Source organism: Aythya marila (genome assembly GCF_965140915.1).
Source record: "Aythya marila genome assembly, chromosome: 1".
In the NCBI taxonomy this organism is placed as follows: Eukaryota; Metazoa; Chordata; class Aves; order Anseriformes; family Anatidae; genus Aythya; species Aythya marila.
The window spans coordinates 160,319,596-160,342,391 of record NC_139042.1 but is presented as its reverse complement, the minus strand read 5'-3'; the positions used below and the strand labels follow the sequence as shown (position 1 = coordinate 160,342,391).

At 39.5% G+C, this 22,796-nt stretch overlaps 1 protein-coding gene across 1 annotated transcript in view; it reads left to right on the top strand.

Annotated features, from left to right (window-relative positions):
- FGD6 (FYVE, RhoGEF and PH domain containing 6) overlaps positions 1–22,796 on the top strand; it is a 71,506-nt gene that overhangs the window by 12,919 nt on the left and 35,791 nt on the right. The window contains exons 3-5 of the mRNA XM_082784886.1: positions 13,286–13,427; positions 16,939–17,006; positions 17,097–17,127. Of these exons, the coding sequence (XP_082641012.1) occupies positions 13,286–13,427; positions 16,939–17,006; positions 17,097–17,127 (241 nt within the window). The remainder of the gene's footprint in view (positions 1–13,285; positions 13,428–16,938; positions 17,007–17,096; positions 17,128–22,796) is intronic.

Genomic DNA, 22,796 nt, shown 5'->3' with positions numbered 1-22,796 from the left:
TAGCATCTCCCCAATGTTACATTTCTTTGTGGAAGAAGGTGTAAAATCTCCATAATGTATCCAGTGCTCCAGTGGCTACTGAGAAGCTTTCCCTGATCCTATCTGGTAAAACCAGTAGGCTTTAATGGAGAATGTTAATAGCTTCTGATGTGCTTAGCCTAAATTTGTATGTTTTATTAAATTCAGATAATTTTTATTTGCTTTGGCCTTCCCACAGGAATTTAAATCTAGAATGGCAGGCCTGGATAATTAATGGTTTGGGTACCAGTTGTCACTAACCACTTGAGTTTTGAGTTATTTGATGTCAGCTTCCCTTCTGCTGATGTGGGGCTTGGCTTTAGAAGGAGGGGAGTGAGTGTCCTGGTGTGGGCTGTGAACCACACAGTGGGGATGGAGCCTGACAGTGGGAGCCTGGGGGCTCGTGTTGATTATCAGCACGTCACCTGAATATACTGAATAAAGACAGTAATGACAGAACCTTGATAGCAGATAATCCATGTTTTGTTTTCACTGTAGAAAAAAGTCTCTTAAACAGTTTTTAAGGATTGTTTATTTTTGCCCTAGTCTACCTGTTTGACCACCAAATTAAAATGAATAATGAAAGTGCATGCATTGTTATGAGGAATCTGCAAACAAAGGGAGCAAAGAGTAGATGCTGTGGAATAAAAAAATGTACAGATAAATGTAAAGTAAGTTTTAAATATCACTAGCTACTTGCAGGTAACAACAAGGAAAACAGCTTTTTTTTAGGGTGTTACTTTTGAGAAACTAATAGTCCAGGCCTGAAATCTGAGGAGAAAAGTACATGCTGCTGGTACCAACACAGCAATTCTTTTTAATATTATCAGAAACCAGCAGATCAAAATATTGCTGTTTTGAAGTAATGTGATTTTTAGAACCTACCAGTAAAAGAGAATTATTTATACATGTTATCCTTCTATTCTTAATAACTTTTTTTTTGAAGAAGATGACAAGATCTTCATTATAACCAAAAGTAAACTTGAGTGTACATATGTCTGGAGGAAAAGCAAAAATTATTTGGAACATATGTCATGCTACAGAAAACAGTAACTTGAACTTCTCTGGATCTCATGGACTTCCGTTTTGCATTTTTTTGTATTGTTTGAGGCAGGAGAATTGTTCTTCAGGTTCCTCCACCCTTCAGGAATAGCATACTGTATTTACCGGCTACTTTTGTTGCTGTTCCTTCAAGGTTTTGTAAGTGTACATGATTACTAATTGATTTGGATGAAATTTATAGCTGTGTCATCATCATTGTATTTCCTGCTAGGATTTTCCTTTTGAAAGGGTCGGAGGAGGGAGAGTGCCGTGTGACAACGATGCTTTGAGATCTTCATGTTGCTTTCATTATAGGCTACTTCCTATTTCCCCCCATCTGTGCAAATTTAGTTTAGTCCATTGATTTTCCAGAAATGAACACCCCAGTGCAAAATGTAAATTTAGTTACCAGGACTAAATTCTGATTCAGCGACTGAGTCCTCAAGAGGTCAATTGTGTCTCCATGAAAGCCTTCCTGGAATAGTGAATTTAGTACTGAAATATGTGTGATTAAGCGCTTGGCTTTGATAGGTATTCCTCTTTGATGTACTGAACTTCATCAGGGTTGAGGCATGCTTCTTACGAGTAGTGTTACACCAGATAAATGTGGTACTGTTTAGTCATTGGCTATGTTAGTGATTTTTTTTTTGGGGGGGGGGTGGGGGATTTTTTTTTTTTGGGGGGGGTGGTGGTGGGTTGTGAAGACAACTTCAAGGTTCCTGTTCAGCAACTTTTTAAGAGAAATATTAAATTGACAAAATACTGCAGTGTCTAAATAACGTCTAAAAACATTTTTTGAGCATGCTAAGATTTGAATGCTTGAAATACATTTTAGGTATTGAAGGCATTTTGTTTGTATTTTTGTGTTTAAAGAAAAACTATGGTAACATTGGTAAAAATATCAGTGTTCAGACCCGAAGACTTCAGGAAGGATTTGGGTGTATCTGGATGCCGGGACCTTCTCACTGTGGCTGTACACCACTCTGAGCCCATCTGCTCTTTCAAGAGGGTCAGCTCAAATCACTGTCTATGGGCCTGGAAATACTTTATTTTGTATTGTTGAGTTAATTATTTTATAATGCTAGGGTAGTGCAATGAAAGTGCATGACAGATTTGCAGTGAATTTTTTGCTTAAGAAAACATGTAGGGTGTGTTGTCTTTTTCTTTCTTTTCTTGCAGGAATCTTTAAGCAAGTCTTTGTCTCCGTGGCCTGATTTTCCAATAGCAGGAGCAATTTTCCCTAGTATTGGGGTGCTTTTGAGTCACACAGGTTTATAATTTAGTCTGCTATACAATCTGAAATAATTTCACGTATTACAAGAAGAAGATACATACTCTGGGAAAGTAATTGAATCTTGTAACACTCTGGGAGAAGTATACCAAGCTGTTGTCTTTTTTCTTTTTAACCGGAAAAAAATAGGAACTTATTTTATTTATTTATTTATTTTGACACATGCTCATGCAAACATATTTGAAATGTGCTGGTTTCATTTGGTTTGACATTGGAAAAGATTCTGAGGTCCAGTGCTTTCTTGTCACCTCCAAGGGAGGGAAATGAATTGGAAAACTGCATATTTCCAAAACCAAGTCCATCATTCTAGCATACAATCCTGTTTTGAAAATGTTAGGAAAGCCTTATGAAATGAAAACAATTGTGAAGATCTCCAAAGTTGTCATGAAATAGAATTTCTGTCTTCTGAGTGGCTTTGATTTATCCTTCATCTTCTTTTGAAGGGCTCTTGGTCGATAGAAAGAAATGGTGAAGCAAATTGTCCTAGGTATGGTGCATGGCAATTTTTTTTCTAGAATTAGAAAAGCAGTAGTAAAAGATTTTTAATGTATCAAAGTTTATAGGTGCTACTTAAAAATAGATGTGATTGAAGTTCCTGACATTATCATTTTGCAAAGTCCAGCTGGGGCTGGATGTGTTGGTGTGTATGAGGGGAGAGCGCTGGCGGTGGCAGCCGAGACAAGACTGGCCTGGTGGGGGACACTCGCTGGTTGTTGGGTGAATCCCTCTGCTGCTTCCAGAAAGGCTTTGTGTGGCTCCTTGTGTCACTGTTTTGTACGGTCTAGCAAGTTATGGCATGTTATACTCAGAGCACGTGCCATCCGTATGCGTTAAAAGAGCCATTTGGAGTGTAAATGCATTATCTGTTCTGAAGTAAATGATAAAGTGTGTTATCGTTCATTTCCCACCAAAGAAGTGCAAGCTGCAGAAGGCAAAAATGTCATAGCTGTGCTGTTCCCATCGATCCCCGGTACAATACAAGGATGTCCTCATCCTTCCTCCCAATGACGTTGTGCCAGGCGAGGCAGCGCAGCGAGGTGTCAGGAGGAGGCCGGGGCCCCGCAGGGCACGCAGCCGCCTCCTTTGGCCTGCGCCCTCTCCTGTGGGTACGGGAGCTCAGTGTCACCTCATTTTCACAATCTCTAAAGGTTTCTTCTTTTGTTCCATGTTTGCTTTTTCCTGATTTCAGCATTCTTTCTGCATATTTCCTGTTCCTCCAGGAGAGGGAAGCTAACTCGGTGTGTTTGTCACCTAATGCTGGCCTTGCTCCCAGCCTCCAGCTTGGGCCTCCCTGTCCCCCCCTTGCCGTTGACGCTACACGCTGCAGGTTCCTGATGTATAACATAAGAGAGTATCTCAGATGGAAATTGATGAAAGACCCATTTATGTGCTCAACAACAGCCTTTTCCTGTGGGTTATTTCCAGCATTGGCTCAGGAAATGTGTTTGTGAAGCTCCTTAGTACTCTGTTTTGTGTGGTGATATTTTAACTGCAGCAAGGACTAATTTAACCGTACATGTAAAACAGTAGGGGGTTTTGGCATAAAATAAGTGTTGGGAGAGAAAAGAGTCAAAATATTAACTTCAGTTTTTATTTAAATGCCAACAGTGATATTATTATGCATGATTTACCCCACATTCACATTTGTTCCAATGAAAGTAGTTTTAATGAGTAGACTTACAGACCCGTATGCAGCTATGTTGTCTCAGTGCCCTAGACATTGAGGTAAGACGTTTAGATGTAGAGCTTAGGGATATGGTTTAGTGGGGACTGTTAGCGTTAGGTCAGAGGTTGGACTCGATGATCTTGAGGTCTCTTCCAACCTAGAAATTCTGTGATTCTGTGATTCTGTTAAGGAGTTTAGGTTAAGGAATGCAGGTTTGTTTTTAGATACTAGAATCCAAGAAATTTCTTTTAAAAACTTAAAGTTTACACAAGTTTAAATTTTCCTTGAGATGATTGTCTTTGTGCTTATGTGAAACTGTTTCACCCAATCAAGCAGAAGTGGACAAAAAAAGTCAGTTGTTCTATATTGATTTTGAGATGAGCTGAAAAGTTCAGCAAAAGCATCTAAATCCCATTCTTCATCTAATTGATGCAAAATACCAGAGGAAGAGAGCACAAGTCTGGTCTTGAGAACAGCTCGATTACTCTTTGCAGTGAGCATGTGCTGCTTTCAACCAAGCTACTTCATCCACTGTTTTTCAGCAGGCTGGCCAAGAAGCTCTGCCAGCTAACATGCATGCAGACAGCCATGTGTTTAAGAGTTAAGTCACTCTGTGTTTACTTTAGCTCTAAGTCACTAGCTTTTGAGTACTCTGATATTTAGTTTTCTTTCGTCATCTTCTAAGTATCTGCCACGTAAAAATTGCAGTGCGATGGGCTGTGCGTTATTTTTAAATTGAACAAGCAACGTTTTGAAGAAAACCATTACAGCCATGATTTCAGGGATTAAGTCACCAAAAAAGTAATAAAGATAATGATCAGTCAATACATAAGGTTTTAGGCCCTTCCATTGACTTTGGTTTTAGTTGATGAAAAGTAGTTACACACTGGAATTTCATGGTAGTCCTGACAAGGTAAAGTCAATTTTGCTTGAAATGGGTATTAATAGGAACTTTTGTTCCCCCTTTCCTAATTGCTAATGCATGGTTTTAGATTTTGTCATATAGTTTTCTAGAATTCTCTTCTGGTCCTGCTGTCCTTTCCCAGTAAACACTTCTCACTGGGGGGAGTGAAGATTTAGAGTAGCAGGTCCTGATTGTAAATAAGCACCATATGTTCATGGGCCTTCTCTATACTGTTTGTTAGCACTTCCATGCCAGGAGTTTTTCCAAAAGTTTTGGCCCTGGGCATTCTGGATGTGCAGCTCTCCCTATGAAATAGGGCTGGAAACTAGCATTAATGGCAAGGGAAGGCAAAAAGCTGTAAATTCTGCAAAGACTTTATACTTTTACCTGCTTCTGAAGGTGCGAAATCCCTCATATTTTTGTGTGGCGATGAGAAGAACTGGTAGAGTCCTTCCCCTATGCAAGTCTCAAGGCAAGGGTTTAAATCCATGTGATTTGCTGCTGTGTTTCACTTTCTAGTACTAATGCAGAAGGCCAGCCCATGGTACCGGCATGGATTTTGGCTTGTTAAACCCACATGAAGTCCTCTGGTGTGCAGCAGTAACTCTGGCAGAGACAGGGTGATGGGGCCATGTGCTCTGCTCTTCATACCCATGCCGTGGTGCTGGGCAGCTGAATCGATGTGCTGTGCACCACCTGTGGCGTGGCAGAGGTTGCTTCAGTAAACACATTGACGTGATAAATAACGCAGGTCAGAGAACAGTTTTCTCAGAGACTTTTAGAACTGAGAGCTCTTTTTTTCATTATTATTATTTATTTTTTTAAATAAGGCTTTTCTGTGGTGAGCGTGGAAGCATCTGAAGCATGCATGTGTGTTTATGCTGAACTTTCCAGGGAGCGGGGGAATTGTCAACAAACGGTCCAGCAGAAACTGAGAAAGGCTGCATGCAGTGCCTGCGGGAGGCTGCCTGCAGTGGGAGCCGGTCTGGCGGCTGCTGACATCGGTGCTGGATGTGGCAGTGGCCTCCGAGCCACACTTTTCAAGTCGTGCACTAATGTGCGTGCACAGCGAGCGGTACAGAGCATAGCGTGCCTGAAGTAGGGCGGCTGAAGAATGGGTTGAATGGATTGGTTTAGTTTAAATTAAAAAAAAAAAAAAAAAAAAAAAAAAAAAAGGACAAAACTGTAACTGTGAAACACATAGCAAATGCCTTGCTTATTTTTACTTAAAATGAGAATCAAACTATTTTTTCTTCTTGTTGAGGAGAGCAATAATGACTATCTTGACCTGAGGATAACAAACACAAAAATAAACGCTTCAGGCTGCAAATGCTGGGATTGCCTGGTTCCAGCAAGTCAGGTGCTGCAGTTTGCCATGTGCCCAACCAAGTGCAGAGTTGCCGGTGTCACCAGCTGAATGCAGTGCCAGCTGGCAGCAGGGCCTCTGAGAGCCCCTTGCGCAGAAAATCCAGGTGTGAGCAGGGGCAAATCCAGAGGTAAAGACCAGGACAAAGAGGGCGGTGCCTTGCATAAAACATTTTCCATTTGAGTTGCTCAGCTGGAAGCAGGTTGCTTCTGTTTGCTGGCTGTGCTAACTGAGGAGTGTTTATGCTGGTAATTCTATCCTTAAAGTTCCCTAGCCAGCCTGGAGAGAATATACCAGAGGAACTATAAGTGATGCAAATAATCATAAATTCATTGGTCTAGTTTGCTTGATACTTGTTTTGTGATGCCTTTTTTTTTTTTTTATTTAAATATGATATATGTCTGATTTTTTTTCCCTCAGCAATGTCAACTATGGAAGGACAGCTCACAAAAATAACTAATGGATCTCAGAGGCATGGTCTGTTCAGTGGTTGTAACAATAAAATAAATAAAAGAGAGATCAAGATTAGCTGTCTGTCACATTCCCTAGCATCAGACCCATAAAAACTCCCGGTCTGTTGCCTTTTTTTTTTTTTTTTCTTACTATTAGTCCAAATAACACCAAGAGCATATTGAAATCATTGAGTTGTCCTTATTGCAGAACTTAAAAGCCTTAAAAGCATAACTTTAAAGCTGCCTTGTAAAATGCTGTTTGAGAGGACATCTTGCCAAGTGGCTCTTATTGCAGAGAAGCACCGTTTTTGGCAGAGAAGGTGAAGCCCTGTTAGCTTGTCTGCAACAAGGCATCCAATGCCCAGCATTGGCAGCCAAGCTGGCACCACCAGAGCTGCAGCGATACTCGTGAGTGTTTCTGACACTGCCCTCTGCGCTGGAGAAGAAAGTCATAGTCTCAGCTTGAGCTCTTCCCAGCCATGCAACTGTCATTAAAGCCAAGATGTGACCAATGCTGTAGGAGTAACTAAGATAAGTAAGCCAACTGGTCCATGCTGCGTTTCATCCTCACTTGTTGCTTGCTGGTCCAGTATGTCTGAATGAGACACAGAAAGCAGGGAGATGTGAAGATGACGATGAGGGAGGGAAGTTCAGTAAGAGCTAAAATGGTCAATAGTTGCTGGCATCAGAGAATCTGAAGTTTAAATAATGAGGTTATGATGGATTAGGGTCCCAAAAAGGAAATATAGGCTAATCTTCAAGATGGTTGTGGAGCTGAGATGTTGAAACAAAATGTAATATGTCCAAAAAGCACATTAATTGATGCCTTTATTAATCTTGAGATGATCACTAATGCCTTCATAGATTTCCTTAAGACTTCCACAGGAGCTCATTAGTGATCTTGGCTAGTATTCATTATTATCTTTGTGTTTTGCCAAGTATACTTGCTTTCGACAGCTGATTTCCTTTTTTTCAAAACAAAAAACAAAACACACCTGCAGCAAATAAATGTGAAAAACATTGAAGTATATTAAATAAAAAGTATCAAATTAAAACAAAAGGAAGCTCACTAAACAAAATCAAACAATTGTGGCAATAATTTCCCTTCTGCTTTGGCATTCCAAGAGCATCTTCTGCTGTCCTGAGTGCCCAGATCATATAATTGCTTCTCAAATATAATTGCTTCTCAAATTGTCAGAAGCGTACGCCTAGGATCCACTGTAGGGTCAGTCAGCGAGGCATGCTGTCATACCTACAGCTATTACAAGTATGAAGTGCTATGAAGAAATGTAACAGCCTTATCAGCTCTCTCCTCCACAGACCCACAGTCAATATGCTTTTAGGTCATTAAAACAAACAAACAAACAAACCACACAGCTGAATGTTCCTTATTTGTTTAAATTGATTGTGTGGGCTGGAGGTATTTAAACTAGAAGTAGATGAACAGCAGTAGGTGAGATGAAAGCAACTGTGAAAGGCTTGTGAAATGGTATATCAATAGAAAAAGGAGTTGAGATCCTATGAGCTATGATACTAAGCTATCATATCATGATAGCTTATTTGCTCTCTTATGTTTTGTTGTGTATTTTTTAGTTTAGTATAAACCGAAGTTTGTGTAATTTTTGCCTGTATGTTGAAGGCTTCCTTAAAAATAAGATGAAACAACAACAAAAAAAACAGGACATAAAGAAGAAATACTGAGGGAAGAGACAGAAGTATAAATATGTGAGCCACTCCTGCAAAAAGCATGAGAGATAACTTTATGCTTTTAGCAGAACATTGTGTGCTGAGTTTGTTCATTCAGCATTCCTACTTATTTTTGATTATTTAGTAGAAATAGAGATACCGCTTAAAATTTAAGAAAATGTGTATAAAGGAGCAATGTGGATGAATCTATACGAAGAAATAATTTGAAGCTGTGAAAACTTGCTTTTATAGTTATGGTGATTCTGCATATGAAGTTAATTCCAAGGTGCTGTTAACATACTTAATGCTGGGGACATTGCAAGGCAGAGAATCTCTGAATCATCTCAGTCAAGCTTAAAATAACAATTGCTTTCTGAATGATTTGGGAACCAAGACTGAAATGTTTATTGTGACTTCAGGCTATAGTGTCCTATGCAGTATCTAAATCAACAATGCCTGAAAGCAAAGCCTCAGGCGTGTTTGGACCTTCTATACTAATACACATAAACAGTACAGCCATCAAGCTCTTCCAGCTGGAAAAATAAATCCTATTCTGATTAGCAGAAAAAAATGTGAATCTATGGTTCCAGTCTGGCAGTTTAACCAATTTGCTAAAAAGAAAAAATAATAATAATAATAAAAACTATGCTGGTGGTTTAGCTTTTGAAAGTTTTTTTGCTTGTACAAGCCTCACTGAATACCTTAGTTTATAAAGCTGCAAACAGTAGAGCTGCCAAATGTAGTTTTTACATGAAAGAAATACATGTGGGAATAAACACTTGCAGTTTCAAGTTACAGTATTTGAGGTAAGGTGTTTTGGTCATGTTTTGAATATAATAAGGATTTTTGTGGTGCTCAGGATAGGATTTATTTTTCTGTTGGGAGTAGCTTGGTGGCAGTTCTTTATGTTATGAAAATTTCATCCTGTTTGACTGACTAGGACTGGCATGTTTAGTTTCATTAGTGTTCTGCTGTTGCATTAGGAACATCCGGCACAATGCAAACGCTTCACCCCATAAACTGCTTCACTCCAAAGCAGATTGACACCCCTTTAGCTCTGCGTGTCGAAAAAGCCCCACATCTATATTTAGGTAGGTTGCTCACATGGTATGACAGGGTATTCTTACTCAGTGGGCAGTAGGGTGAGCTGGCAGTGATGGTGTTTCACATGACTGATAATGCAGAAGTTTCTCTCAGTAGCGCAGTGGGTAGGACAAGGAATCGTGATGAAGAGGGAACAAGATAGAGGGAGGTATTTGCGGGATATTGTGCACTGCCAGAAGAGGTGCTTAAAAAATAACCACTACTGCGTGCCTGTGGTATTTTGAAAAAGGAGAATTGATATCTGGGGAAAAAACCTTCTGTTTATTTTAAGATTTACTATTATTTCCAAACTCATTTAAAGGCTATGAGGAATTTCAGTTAGTCTAGAGATAATTTTAAGTGAACTATATATACACTTGTGATACAGATGGACTAAGAGAGAAAAGTACAGAGAGAATAATCCGTATATACAAAACCACTTTCTGTTTTGTCAGAAAAGCCATGGTGTTTGTGATGAAAGGTTGAGGCAAAAGGTGCAAGGAGAGTCACGTATTCTCCCACATGTGGCTGATAAAAGCCAGTCAACTTAGGGACACTGTCACAGCCTTCCCTGAAGAGGAGGACAAACCCACAGGTTTGCATCCCATCCCTGAGCATGCGGCTTGTTCAATTCTGGAAATTGTGCAGGTGTGATGTGCCTTTTGATCATTATCCATCTACTCATCCGTTGTGGATTTGTTTTCAGAAGAAGGAAAAGAAAACCAAAGACAAACACAGAACAGCCAAAAGATAAAAGCATCAGGTGGAACAACCTGAGGGATGCGTTAGGCTGTGAGCTGAAGAAACACAGTATGAAGATGAACAGCAGTTGCTCTGAGGTGCTTTGGCTCTTGGGGCAGATGCTGCAGGAAAGATTTGGTGGATCAGTTTCCTTTATGGGAACAGCACTTATAGCATGGGAATGTGCATACGTGCCATGAGGTCAAGAAAAGGAGCTCATTCCTTAAACATCAATGTAATTCACAGGAATAAAAAAAAAAAAAAACACAATACTGAACAGCTCTAATCTGCAGACTTACTAAACATCCTAAATCAATAGTAGTTAGTTACTGAAAACTTCAATTTTTTCAACTAAATGTTTCTGGTAAATAAGCAGATTATTCTTGCATTTAGAAAATTCTTATCACAGGCCAACTGATTTGTTCCTCATGCTTCAGTGACGACTGGGTTATGTTTGTGCAAGCAGAATACAGCCTCACCTAGAAATATGCTTGCTTCTGACTTCAAAAAGAGCAGGTTTTCAACAAGTTCATGTGTTGGCACTTGTCTGGAAGCATTTAGATGGAAAATGATAGCAAAATCTGAGAATATTCCTGTGTCATGTGCTTAGGCGAAAGATCTATGATTTCAACGAGTGTGAAAGTAACATTTTTGTGGTGTGAAGAGATCCTACTTAAAGGAAATTAAAGCACCAGTTAAAACAAATACTAAGGATAGGAAAAAGGGAAGAAAATGTCCATTAACAAAGGTAAATACTAATGAATAGGAGACTAAAAAGTGAATTCTGATGTGGTTAGAGATAAAGCTCTTAATGCACTTTGCAATGGAAAAAGTCATTCCAGATCAGTATAGATTCAGTGCTAGATGCAAATGGTAAAACTGTAAATAATTATGTAGAAAAGAAAGAAATAGCAGGAATTTTTTTTTTTGATTCTCAGCCTGCAAGCAGAGAGGTAGATATACCTTGTGTAACGTCACAGATGAAATAAAGATGTCTGTCATCTATAAAATAAAAAGATAGGAGATGGCATCTGCTAAAATTAAACATTTTCAGACCAACAAGTCATTGGGCTGTGAATTAAATGGACTAGATGAGGAGTTTTCTGAATTGCTGAAGTTAACAAATAACTGTGGAAATATTAGAGCCCGGCTAGTGCAGCTGCAGGAGGGAAAGCCTCGTTTTCTGCTTTCCTGAAACTCGTGGAGCTTCTGCAGGAGCCATCACTGGCATTCTCCGTGTTTGTCTGTGCTGTGTGAGGTTGATCTTCTCCAAACCGAAATCCCTGGGTGTTTCCATGCTCCCAGGGTACCACAGCCTCATCTCAGTCTCTAGTCTGGACCCAGTGATGAGCCTGCAAGCTCTTCTCCCCACCTCCCCAATTCGGCTGTGGGAGACAATAAGTGCGTGGGTGTTTCCCTTGTCCTTCCTGTGTTGCTTTAACAGAACGAAGCTATTTTGGTCTTTTCTATGTCTTATGGCTAACCAAGGTCTGTCCACAGGCCAGCTTATTTTGTCTTCATCTCTAAATATCTTTCCATTTGGGATCAGCATTTGTTTGCTGTTTTGTTTTTTTCAGTCTCTGCCTTGAGCACTGAATAATCAACACCTTGCCGTAGCTGCCAGAGCATCCTTGCACAGTTGGTGTTCTTTATTTCAGCTATTCAAAGAAAGGTGACCGGCAGCTGCTTCCCATGGGATCCACACTGATATGCTTTCTTTCTGGTAGTTATCACGTTTGGAGGTGGTGGGTGTAAAGAATTGCCCTCCGTCTCTGCTTGCTTGTGACTCGATAAGTCTTAACCATCCCTTGTGTAGGGAGGCACTGGGCATCTGTGGAAAGAAATCTGTAGCTGTGAGAGATGTTAGCTGCATGAAATTAGGTGTTGGTCAGCACGATAACGTCTGTGCTGGCTACAACAGCCATGGGGTTAAGGGGTTGCTGCATTTGCTTTTGGTTTTGTAGAACAGCTAATCACTTTTTGTCTCATATCACAATAAACTTGTGGCATCCTGGCATCTTTATGTAGACCTTGAACACGGATTTTGTGACTTTTGACACTGCTTAAGTGTAATTTAAAATGATTAGATATTCTTAAGGATTAAAACTAGGACCACAGGGATTTGCTGTGTTTCTGTGTGACTTTATCAAAACTTCAGGCTCTGTTTCCTCTAGTCATTTTGTTTTCTTCTTTAGCTTTCTCTAAACCGCACCCCACCCCCATTTCATTTTCTTCTAGAAATGCATTTCTTAAATCTGTTAAAGTTGTCAAGGCTAGTTAGAGAATGAAGGCCGTGTGCCTGTCTCATGCAATTTCTGTGCTGCAAATACAGCTGAAGCAAATGAAAAGAGACCTCTGTAATCTTCATACAGCAGCAGAACACTGTTATATTTTATGGCTTTGACAGCTACCTGCAAGGTGTCTGTCTCTGGGGATAGGGTTTTTAAATCAAAAGATTCAGCTTTCTTGTTTTTAAGAAGTATTGGGCAGAACAGTTATAATATTGCCATTCCTGATGCGGTTGTTTAGCTAGCTTTGATAGCATTGATAAATAGCATTGATAAATAGCCTTGTATGTGTACTTGCGTCTAAAATTTCAGACAGAAAGCTCCAGTCCGAGCACTGCATCTGGAGCAGGTCCTGTTGTTACAAGAGAGAGGGAAGAAAAAAAACAACACGATGTTTCTTTATCCTTCTGGCACACAGTACAAATGTTATGCTATACGTGCATGTAGCAAAAAGAGAACAGAGTTATCATATTTGCTGGCAGGTAAACTCTGAAGAACAAGAATAACATAAATACTCCAAACGTCCCAAGGCTTTTGGCTGCTGTCAGTGAGTGTTGTACAAGTACCAGCTTAGATAAAGCATTGCAGAGTTGTGGGTCCGCTGTAGAAAATCCTACTGCTGTCATCGTGTTCAGATTACACACTACTGTTCTTGATGCTTGTGATACCAAGCACACCAGTTATTGTGGGGTAAAGCAGAAAGCTTTAAAGTATGGTATGCTTAGCAACTGTATATATTTTAATTTTAGGTCCTTAGAGGAGCACCATGATCATCCTGGCATGGTGATGGGAGATCTTCAGTCAGATGAAGAAGATATCGTGAACAGTTCCGATGAAGATGATGACACGAATTCTGATTCCAGCAAAGGGGAGCCTGATTCTCAAGATCAGGTATTTTTTTTATCCTTATCTTTTGGAGCTATTCCTCCCTCCTGTATGCGCTATTTAATGAGAACCTGTTGGGATATTTTCAAATAAAAGGCATTGAGTCAATGTAACTTTATATATTCCATACCTTCATTCTTATTGTTTAGTGCATTTTTTCCAAAACTTTGATTTGTAAACAGTATCCTAATATTAATAGAGTGAGTTTGAAAACATGCTATTAGAAAGTGCTGCTTGGCACATTTGTTCTTAGTCTTTCCCTGAGTTGCTGAGCTGCAGACTTCCCTGTTGTGCTCATCTAGAAGTTACACGCACAGATGTGTATTCAGAGATGTTCAGTTTTGAAATGGTCAGGCTTGTAAATAGCTTGTTAATGAGGCTGCCTACTCCTCATGGATCCTAGAGCGCGCAATGTCTCTTATGCCCTGAGTTTAAAATCATTTGGTTTGTCAGCCTTGGTGAAACCCAAGGAAAGGGATCAGATGAAGGTTGCAAGGTCTGAGGCGTTCCTTCTGGAAAATCTCTTGGAAGCTGTAGTTTTGCCTGGATAGTCCTGTTTCAGGGGGTTGGCCATGCAGTGAAGGCTGTGTTCCAGTAACCACTTTGTCTGTGCAAACAGCTTTCTTGCGTTCACATGGTCTGCTAACTGACATGTAAGTGATCACTGCATAACACTGCTTGGCACACGGGACATACGTGACCAAAACAATTTTTAATTCTTCCTTTTCAATGGACTGAAAAACGGGAGGCTCCACCTGCTTTCCAGTATATAGGTTCCTTAATTGACTCCTTTGGTGCTGAGGCCTCTCACTGTAAGGCTGCAGGACCACCTCTATGGCCCTTGGAGGGAGTGAGAGTCATGGTCACCTGTGTGAAGGTCAAGGTCTGCCTTTCTGCTAGCATCTGCGACCACCAGATCAGAATGATTTCCCCTCTTTAAATCTTATTTCCTTTTTATATGAGGAACAAGGAGACAGTGCTAACTATTTAAAATGAAATTAAAATCGGAGTCCCATCCCTCTTCTCACAGAAGAAAACACTTTCTTGCATCTTGAAGAAGGGTGGTTTTTTTTTTTTTAGTCCTGGCAGCCCTAACACCAGCATGCTTATAGAATATTGCCTCTCCTCAGTACCAGCTCTAGTGGCACTCATCCCCTTCCAAGTGGAGCTTTGTTTTCTTTGATGGTAGACTTGGTTCCTTTCAAAAAACAAAAAACCAAACAAAACAAAACAAAAACACCACCATGACACCAACAAAAAAATACTGCAGTGAGACTTCTCAGTGCTGGAAGGGAAGATTAGGTAGTGTTGTGTCAGGTCTGAATTTTGACTGTACTAGATCTGAGAGGAATAAATGTGGGGAGGGAAAAGCTTATTTCTGTGTTACTTAGCAGAATTGCATCTGTACAGAAGCTAGCTGTGTGCCCCTAAAAATGCCCTCAACCTTCTGTGACAGCAGTTTTGCAGGAAAAAGAGTCCCTGTTAGGAGGCTTCTCAGACAGGTTTTAGGGGATGTGTGCTCACCACCAAGTAATTCAGAGCTTGTTTTGAAGCATCTGCTCGTCAGCTTGCTCCAGCCAGCTTGCAGCACGTGCGGCCGGCAGCTGGGGATTAGCAGCGACCTGCTCTCGCCTAGAGCTTCCTCACAGCTCCTGCAGCTGTGGAAGGGAATGAAGCAATCAATGCATGGGTCCTCAGCTGTTTTTGTTTTTATTTTTCCCTACCACAAGCATCTGGCTGTTTTGATGCTTTCTGTCCATTAGTGCAGTCACAAGGCTCCTTTCCAGGAGAACATCTGAGAGGGAGCCCAGTCCATATCCTTCACGTCTCCAATTTAGACTCTTTTAGGCCCAGAGGATCTGCTGGCTGAACAAATGCAAAATGGCCTTTTCACTGCCATCTGGTATGTGAAAAGTGTTTCAAAGGGGGCTGAAAATGGACTGTGATGTTTCATTTTGTAATTGTTTTCCATTACCATCTTGTTCTCAAAATACTAATTTTCATCTAATTTGCAACTCTCAGATCCACCGTGATACCTTGCTTTGCATAATGGAAGCATTTGTGAGTTGCAGTCAGTGTTATCAGCTGTGCTGTCTAAAAAGGGATTGAGGCCCGAGGATGGGTGTTACAATCTTGCCTACATCTGATTGACCCTCACTGGGTGGATCTAAGTACTTTTTGGACATGAGCATAATTTTAGAAGTTAAATCCCAGCTCCGTGCATAGTTGTATATAAAATGCATAATGTATTTTGAATGTGTGTAATGCAGCACAAAATTACTAAATTTAGAAAGTAATTTAGTAATTTGGGACTGTCAATTGAATTAAAATTAAAAGCAATAATAATAATCTGGATTTATTGAATGTTATAATATAATTAAAACCAACCTATGAATATCATCAATTCCACTGTTTGATTCCCAGCACTAGAGAATTGTTGATAGGTTGGGAGAAGAACTAAAACCGTAGATGAATTTTGCAGCATTAGTGCTCAAGATTCATATGTGCAATGCCACTGATACCTGATTTTCAAAATAAGCTGTTCAATGCCTATGCTTACTATATTCAATGCAGTGTCCTCAGGGCTTCGGTTGCATTTGTCTTCTTTATGATGTTTTAGTCCTCCTCTTCCATGCATTTTCTTTGCAGCCCATTGAAATGGAAGCCTGAATATGTAATAGATGTAGTGACAGCTGGCAGCAGAGAGGCATATGGCAAACCATGAGAGCTGTAATGGAAAAAGGTGCATTTTAACTGAGGAAATTATACATGGGTGTTACTGAGCAGAAAAAAAAATACTTGCATCTTGACACCTACCCCCTTTTACGTTGCTATATCTGTTCACTTCTATCTGGTGTTGAACAGTAACCTCGACTTTTGGAAGCCATATGTGTGTATATAAATTAAAAAAAAACAAACAAACAAAAAACCAAAAAACACATCATCTGAACAGTGTCCCAGGTAGATTATGAAGCTCACACTTGGGTAGTTTCACAGTATGGCTGCTATGTATTCCAGGAAATCTTTTGGTAGATTGTCAGAAGCTGACTTTTCTGTTCTGTGTCATATTTTTTCTCCTTCCATCTTTTTCAATAAAGTCTCTGTTTCTTTTAAGGTATTTATGAAAGTTTACTGCAAATACTACTGATGCTGTAATAAACAGGAGATAATGAATAATACACATGTATTATCCACACTTCACTACTTTTGCTAACCAATAATTATCACTTCCTAGTACTTCATTCATTATGGGCACAAGTGCTTCCTGTAACAATTAAATAGAAAGGCTGATAGTTATATAAAAAGCTACTGTTAGCTATTAGTGTTATTTCTAGCTAGAAACTAAATTGTTTTTTACACAGATCCTGGAAAGCCAGGAGATTTCAAAGCAATATAAAACACTTCTATTAGAAATAATTAGTGAATAATTACATTGGATTTGAGGAACTACTAGCCTGAAATGATCTTTACAAGAGTTTTATCAGGTGCATAATATAACATATAATTTTATTTGTAGGGCAAGACATCTGGAAAGAAGACAAAAGTTTACCATATTGCCAAGGAGATCATGAGCTCAGAGAAAGTGTAAGTGTCAATACTTAACATAAAAGCTACTCAGTGTATATTAATTGGTCAATTGAAATATAACTGTGCTTTTTCTTGCTTTTCTGATAGGTTTGTGGATGTGCTAAAGCTCTTGCACATTGTAAGTACAAAAAAAAAAACCTCTTCTGTTTGTTTAATCTCTGTTAAAGTTCTATGTTTAGGTTTTATTGGAGTGAATGTGTGTTTTTTTTCTTCTGCATTGTCTGCATATTCAATATATAAAAGTTAATCTAATTAAGCAGAAATTAAAAATTCCAGATTTTTCATAAAGGATATTTTGGTGGTTCCGTATGGTGCTCCTTCATTAATGTACGCAATCTTCCAGCTGAGATGGGAGTACTGCTTGAATATTAAAAATGGATAATATCTATTTATGTTAATCAGCATCCTATTTATAAACCAGCTTGTACCATAGCAACCAAAATAAAACTTTGGTTAGAATAACTTTTAAAGTCGAGAGGAAGGGATCAATTTATCATTAGAAATAGTAAGTAAAAATACACATTTCTTAGGTAATCTAGATAATTAGCTCTTACGTTGCATCCATCACATGGCATTATAGGTTTTTAGACTGCAGCTCTTTGACAGATGCTTGCTTTCTGATAACAGCTGTGACTGCAGTACACACAACATGATGTCCACTGCAAGGGTTAAGTATTTAATCCTTGGTTGTGCAGACCAATCATGTGTTACACATGCTGTGTAGAAGATGATAAAACAGGAAATTAGTTAGCTTTGTTTTCTCTAGCTTGATTTAGTGGGATTTCTGTCAGCTTCTAAGTGATACCTGTTTGTACCATTTTGTCACTCTGTGAAGTGCAAACACAGTAATTTTTCTTTGGACTGTAGAAGTAGTTCCATTGCAAACAGATGCATTTGTCCATGTTGCTCTCTTGAGAAGCATGTTCTGTGAAACCAGGAACAAAGACTCTTATGTATGGATGTATACAGAGCTGTAAAATGGAGATCTTCAAGGGAAGAAAAATTCCCACACCACTTGCAGATTCCTCTTTTGCCCTCCATCTTAGTAGTTGATTTTCTTAACTTTGTTCAGGCTTGATTTTTAACTGCTAAATCAGGCAGTTGTGGCCAATGCATAATTTATATTCAACATTGTATCTAGTACAAAACTCAAGTGTAACTACTCATTAAAGAATGAGAATCGTCCTAATGAGAATAACAAGTTTTAAGCTATATGACTTAAATTATCACATATTTCTGGCATCAGCTTATGTCTTAAAGGTATTTTCACTTTTCAGTGTGCCAGTCCTTGAAAATACATCTTGAGATAATATGTATGGTATTTATAGGATCTGGCTTCCTAGCAAGGTGGTTGATGCCTCATGCCTGTCAGTGTACAAAAGGCATCTGGATAATGCCACTAGAAGCTGTCAGTGCAGGGGTTGCAGGGAAATTGGGAAAAATGGGGGAAAGGGAAGAGAGTAGAGAGTTCAGGAAGTTTCTGGTATAAGTTTATGGTTGTCCACACATTGTAGATGTGCAGTGTTATAAGATACGTTTTGCTTTGTTTTAATGGATAACTCACATAAAGCCAGTATAAAGCAAGTTTCTAGCTGACAGATGCAAACAGGGTACAAAAGTTTTTGCTGGCTAGCAGTAACAATCAGCACATCTTCAGCGTAGTCTAAGAGGGGATGCTAGGCTGTTCTCAGCTTTGCCACTGTTTTGCAAAGGTGAACCTTGGTAAGCATCTTTGCCAGAGTGGGCACCAGTTTCAGGCACTGTGTGGGTGCCATCTTCATGGAACAAAATTGCTGTACCTGAGAAAGGTTACAGAAACTTTTTTACAGGGTGGTGGGTAGGAGGGTTGTTGTTTGTTCATCAGAGATGTTAATAAATCTGTTTATTTTGATCATATATTCTTTGTGGATAAGATGTAAATGTTGATAGAACAACCTATCAGATTTCATACTCACTGAACCACACTGGTTTACCAGCTTCAGTGATGGGATTACTGCCAGACAAGCAACCTTTGGCAGATTTATGAATTTAAAACCTAGACTCTCCCCATACTGGGCTACTTTACCCATAGCAAAGACTTGGCTGATCAGATGAGTCACCATTACACCTTCTGAACCCTCTGTCGATGGTTTTCCAGAGTAAATACCTGAAATGTAGTGCCTAATTCCATTAGTGAAGATCAGAAATTAATAATACTCTGTCCAGACTGTATTACCAAAGCCAGTTATGCAATGAGAGTGTTGATGTAAGAAACATTTTAAGTTGCTACTAATGAAATGGAGCCTAAAGCAGTTGAGACGGTGGAAATGTGGTTGTAAGCTGGTTACAAGCACCACTGAACTTTTTTAGTGTTTTTTAATTTTATATTAATACAGTCAAGTTAGGTGGTGCAACTCCTCAAAGGTATCAGGGTGCCTGCCTCTTTGGACACTGTCACACTTTGTAAGTACGTCTGACTGCTTCTGCTGAGACAGATTACAAAAGATGTCTAGAAAATTCCAAACACTCAGGGACATTTCTATAGCATGAAATAAGCCAGTCACAGTAGAGATAATGAACTTGAACTGGCTTTGGACAATGATGCTTTCTCAAATGGGTTTGCTTGAGGCAAATCAAACATGAGATGCAATCTTGAATTCTCTGTATTTCTGTAACTATTGTAAATCTGTTTTAGTGGACAAGATTCCAGTAAAATGCTCTTAGAAACTCCTGAAAACAAAGGGGCTTACATCAAACCAGTTCTGTGTATGCATCTTTGTGAGATGGCCCATGGCCCTGTTTCTACAGGGTAAATGAGGGTTGAGATGTGAGAAATTACATTCCTTCCCTAAGGGCACTTGGAGGGGGGAAAAAAAAAAAGAGACCTGTGAACTGGATGTGAAATGTGAGGGAATACTCTAAGTTCCTGGGCAGGAGTAAGGCAGGACTGGTGCCCTTTGTGGAGTCTTTGGACATGGTTTGCTTTGCACAAGTGAGATGGCCTCCTCAGCAGCACCCTCTCACTGTAAGAGTGAGCTGGGTAAGCTGCCTGGCTTAGTTTCTCTCAGTTCTTTTACCCATTTTTGTTCCTTTTTTTTTTTTTTTTTTTTTTTTTCCTCACCATTCTGTTTTTACTCCATTCCTTTCTGATTTTTTTTTCCCCTTCTACTGTGGTATGGATGATGAAGTTTCTGGTCCAGCAAAGGAACGTGCTTTTTACGATGGTCCTTCTGCTTAGTGTGTGACTTTGTGCTGCATGAAAAAAGGAAATCTTAGGCTTTTGCCTGAGCCTCAAGGTCTCTGCATCTGACTTACACCCCAGTTCTGTCCTTATTAGGACTCTGAGAGCCAGTACAATGTTGTCAGGAGGCACCTGCAACTTTTCTGCAGGCGCAAGATCACTCTCTTATTGCAGAAGGCAGATCAGAGGTCAAACATTTTTCTTTTTTTTTTCTGTTGTGTGTCCTTCCACAGGCACTTATAAGAGTGGGAAATTCTGGCTGAATGTTTCTATTTTCAGAAGACATTTGCAAAATTGCGTATTAAAAAAAAAAAGTAGGCCTTCTGTATATTAAATTGTAACCAAATATTATGACAAATGAATTATTCATAACAGTTTTGAGAAAAAAAAAAAAAAAAGTAATGTGCATACAGAGAAATAAAATAGCTGTGGGTTTTGGAGTAAAAGAAGTGCTGACCTCTGGTTCTGGCTTACTACTTACCAACTGTGTTTGGCTGCAAATAATTCTCTCAACCTCCCAAGTCTTTTTTCTCCAATTGTAAATGTCAAAATTTGACCAGTCAAAGGTAAAAATGTAAATAAATTTTTAGTCTGTGAAGTGCTTTAGAATTTCTGACCTGAGGCACTTGACTATGAATTGCAGTTGCCATTATCTTAGTGAAAAGGCTAATGAAATAATTTTGGCTCAGAATCAAGCATTGGTCTATGACCCACTCTATTGCTTGAAATAACATTGCCAGAATATATCACAGCCAAATAATTATTGTAAAAATTAACTATATTATGTTATTAAACACTTGTAAATGGTTTTACTGCCTGAGAAAAAGGTGTGGAATTCCCTGTCAGTTTTCCAGAAGCGATTTCATGGGTTTGAAAAATGCCACAATCCACATTTATTCACGGTCTCTGAATAACTATAAAGTTATCCTTGAGACTGCCTATTTGATTTTTGCTTTAAATAACATATTTGTGAAATCTCTAAGTGTATTCCTGGCAGCCTTGTTTACAGTTTGTCACAGGACGGCAGCCTGGCTGTTTCCTAGAATGTGCAGCTCTCCTCTCTCCTCCCCCCATAGGATGTGTGTGTGTGTTCCTTGAAAAGAGGCCAAGCGCAAACATATTTTTCTCCTTAAATTAAACTGATATTTGAGCTATCTGCAGGTGTATTTAGCTGGGAGTTGTACCTCAGCGGAAGGGATTATGGCTTATTTTTGCTTTGCTGATGGTATGCTCTAGGAGAACGGATCCAAGATGAATATTGGTTGAAACCTTAGGAGTGAAATATGTGGCTACATTTAGATCGTGTCATTCTTTCTCTTCCAGTTAAATGTGTGAGGAGGTTTAACTTCACCCATTCCAACTTGTCCTCATTCAGCTGTTAGATACCTGAAGGTGGGGTTAATCCAGTCAGTGGCTGAATGAGTGTTTGGTCTAGTCAGTGCCTTCAGTGGTGCACACCTAAACTTCCTTTGCTCCCTAAGCTGGGGTGGGGGCAAGTTGCTCGGCTCTGCACCGGCAATCCTCCAGTGGAAAGAGAGGATTTGTGACTCAGGGCCTTTGCAGAGGGGAAGTGTGTGGGCTGAGCACGGATGATTCACGACGGGGTCAGAATTATTTCAGATATCACGGCCATTTGCTTGTTTAAGGAAACTGCATTAAAGGAGGGTGGGGGCTGGGAAGGGAGAGCAGCAATGGTGGTAGCCGTCCTGAAGTGCTGTTTAAAAACTGAACAGCCCTGGTGGGACTGTGTACTAATAGAATAAATAAAATTCCCTAAGGTATTTAAGTTGGGAATGTTTAATCAGGCATTACTTCAGCAACTGTTTGTGCTCTGAGAAGCCTTTAAAACTGCTTGAACCAGATTTTGATATGGACAAGTATCCAGTGAGATGCTGTCTTAGTCTAGAATAAACTGAGACTCTTTCTGGCACGGAAAGAATGTGCTTTCCAGAGGTGGTGATGAGGCCATCTTCAAGTCGCTGTGTAAAGGCAATTGTCTGTCTAAGCACTATAATGTGGTATCAGAAGATTACTGTTGGACCAGAATATAATGTTGAAACTGTAACCCAGCACTTCAGAAAGCAGTTTTCAGAAAGTATACAATAGCCTCTCTTCTTCTGAAAGGTAAAATTATACTGGTAAGAAACTGAGATGATTCAGTAGAGCATAATTTCTTGGTTTGTGTCACACAGCATATGAAACACTTTGTCTAGAGTTGCAAATGGTGGTTTTCAGTGAAATAAACATATTAATTCCAAAGCATGGCAAGTTTGTTTATTTCTTTGTGGGTATTTGAAAGACTAATTATAAAACCTCTCTTTAAAATTCACTGTGATGGATTGCTACGTGGCTTCAAATACAGTATTTTGTAGAACAATTCGGGTGACCATTTCTGAACAGACTGAAGAAAGCAGTGCTTTTCAGCAGTGTTACATAGTACTGTATGCTAAACATCTTTGTGATATGACTCACTTTTTGCCGGTATTTATAGATATCAGAGCAATGTATATATCATTTGCAACAATGGTTCTGGTTTTATTCAGCAGTGAACAGATTTAGTTTCAGAA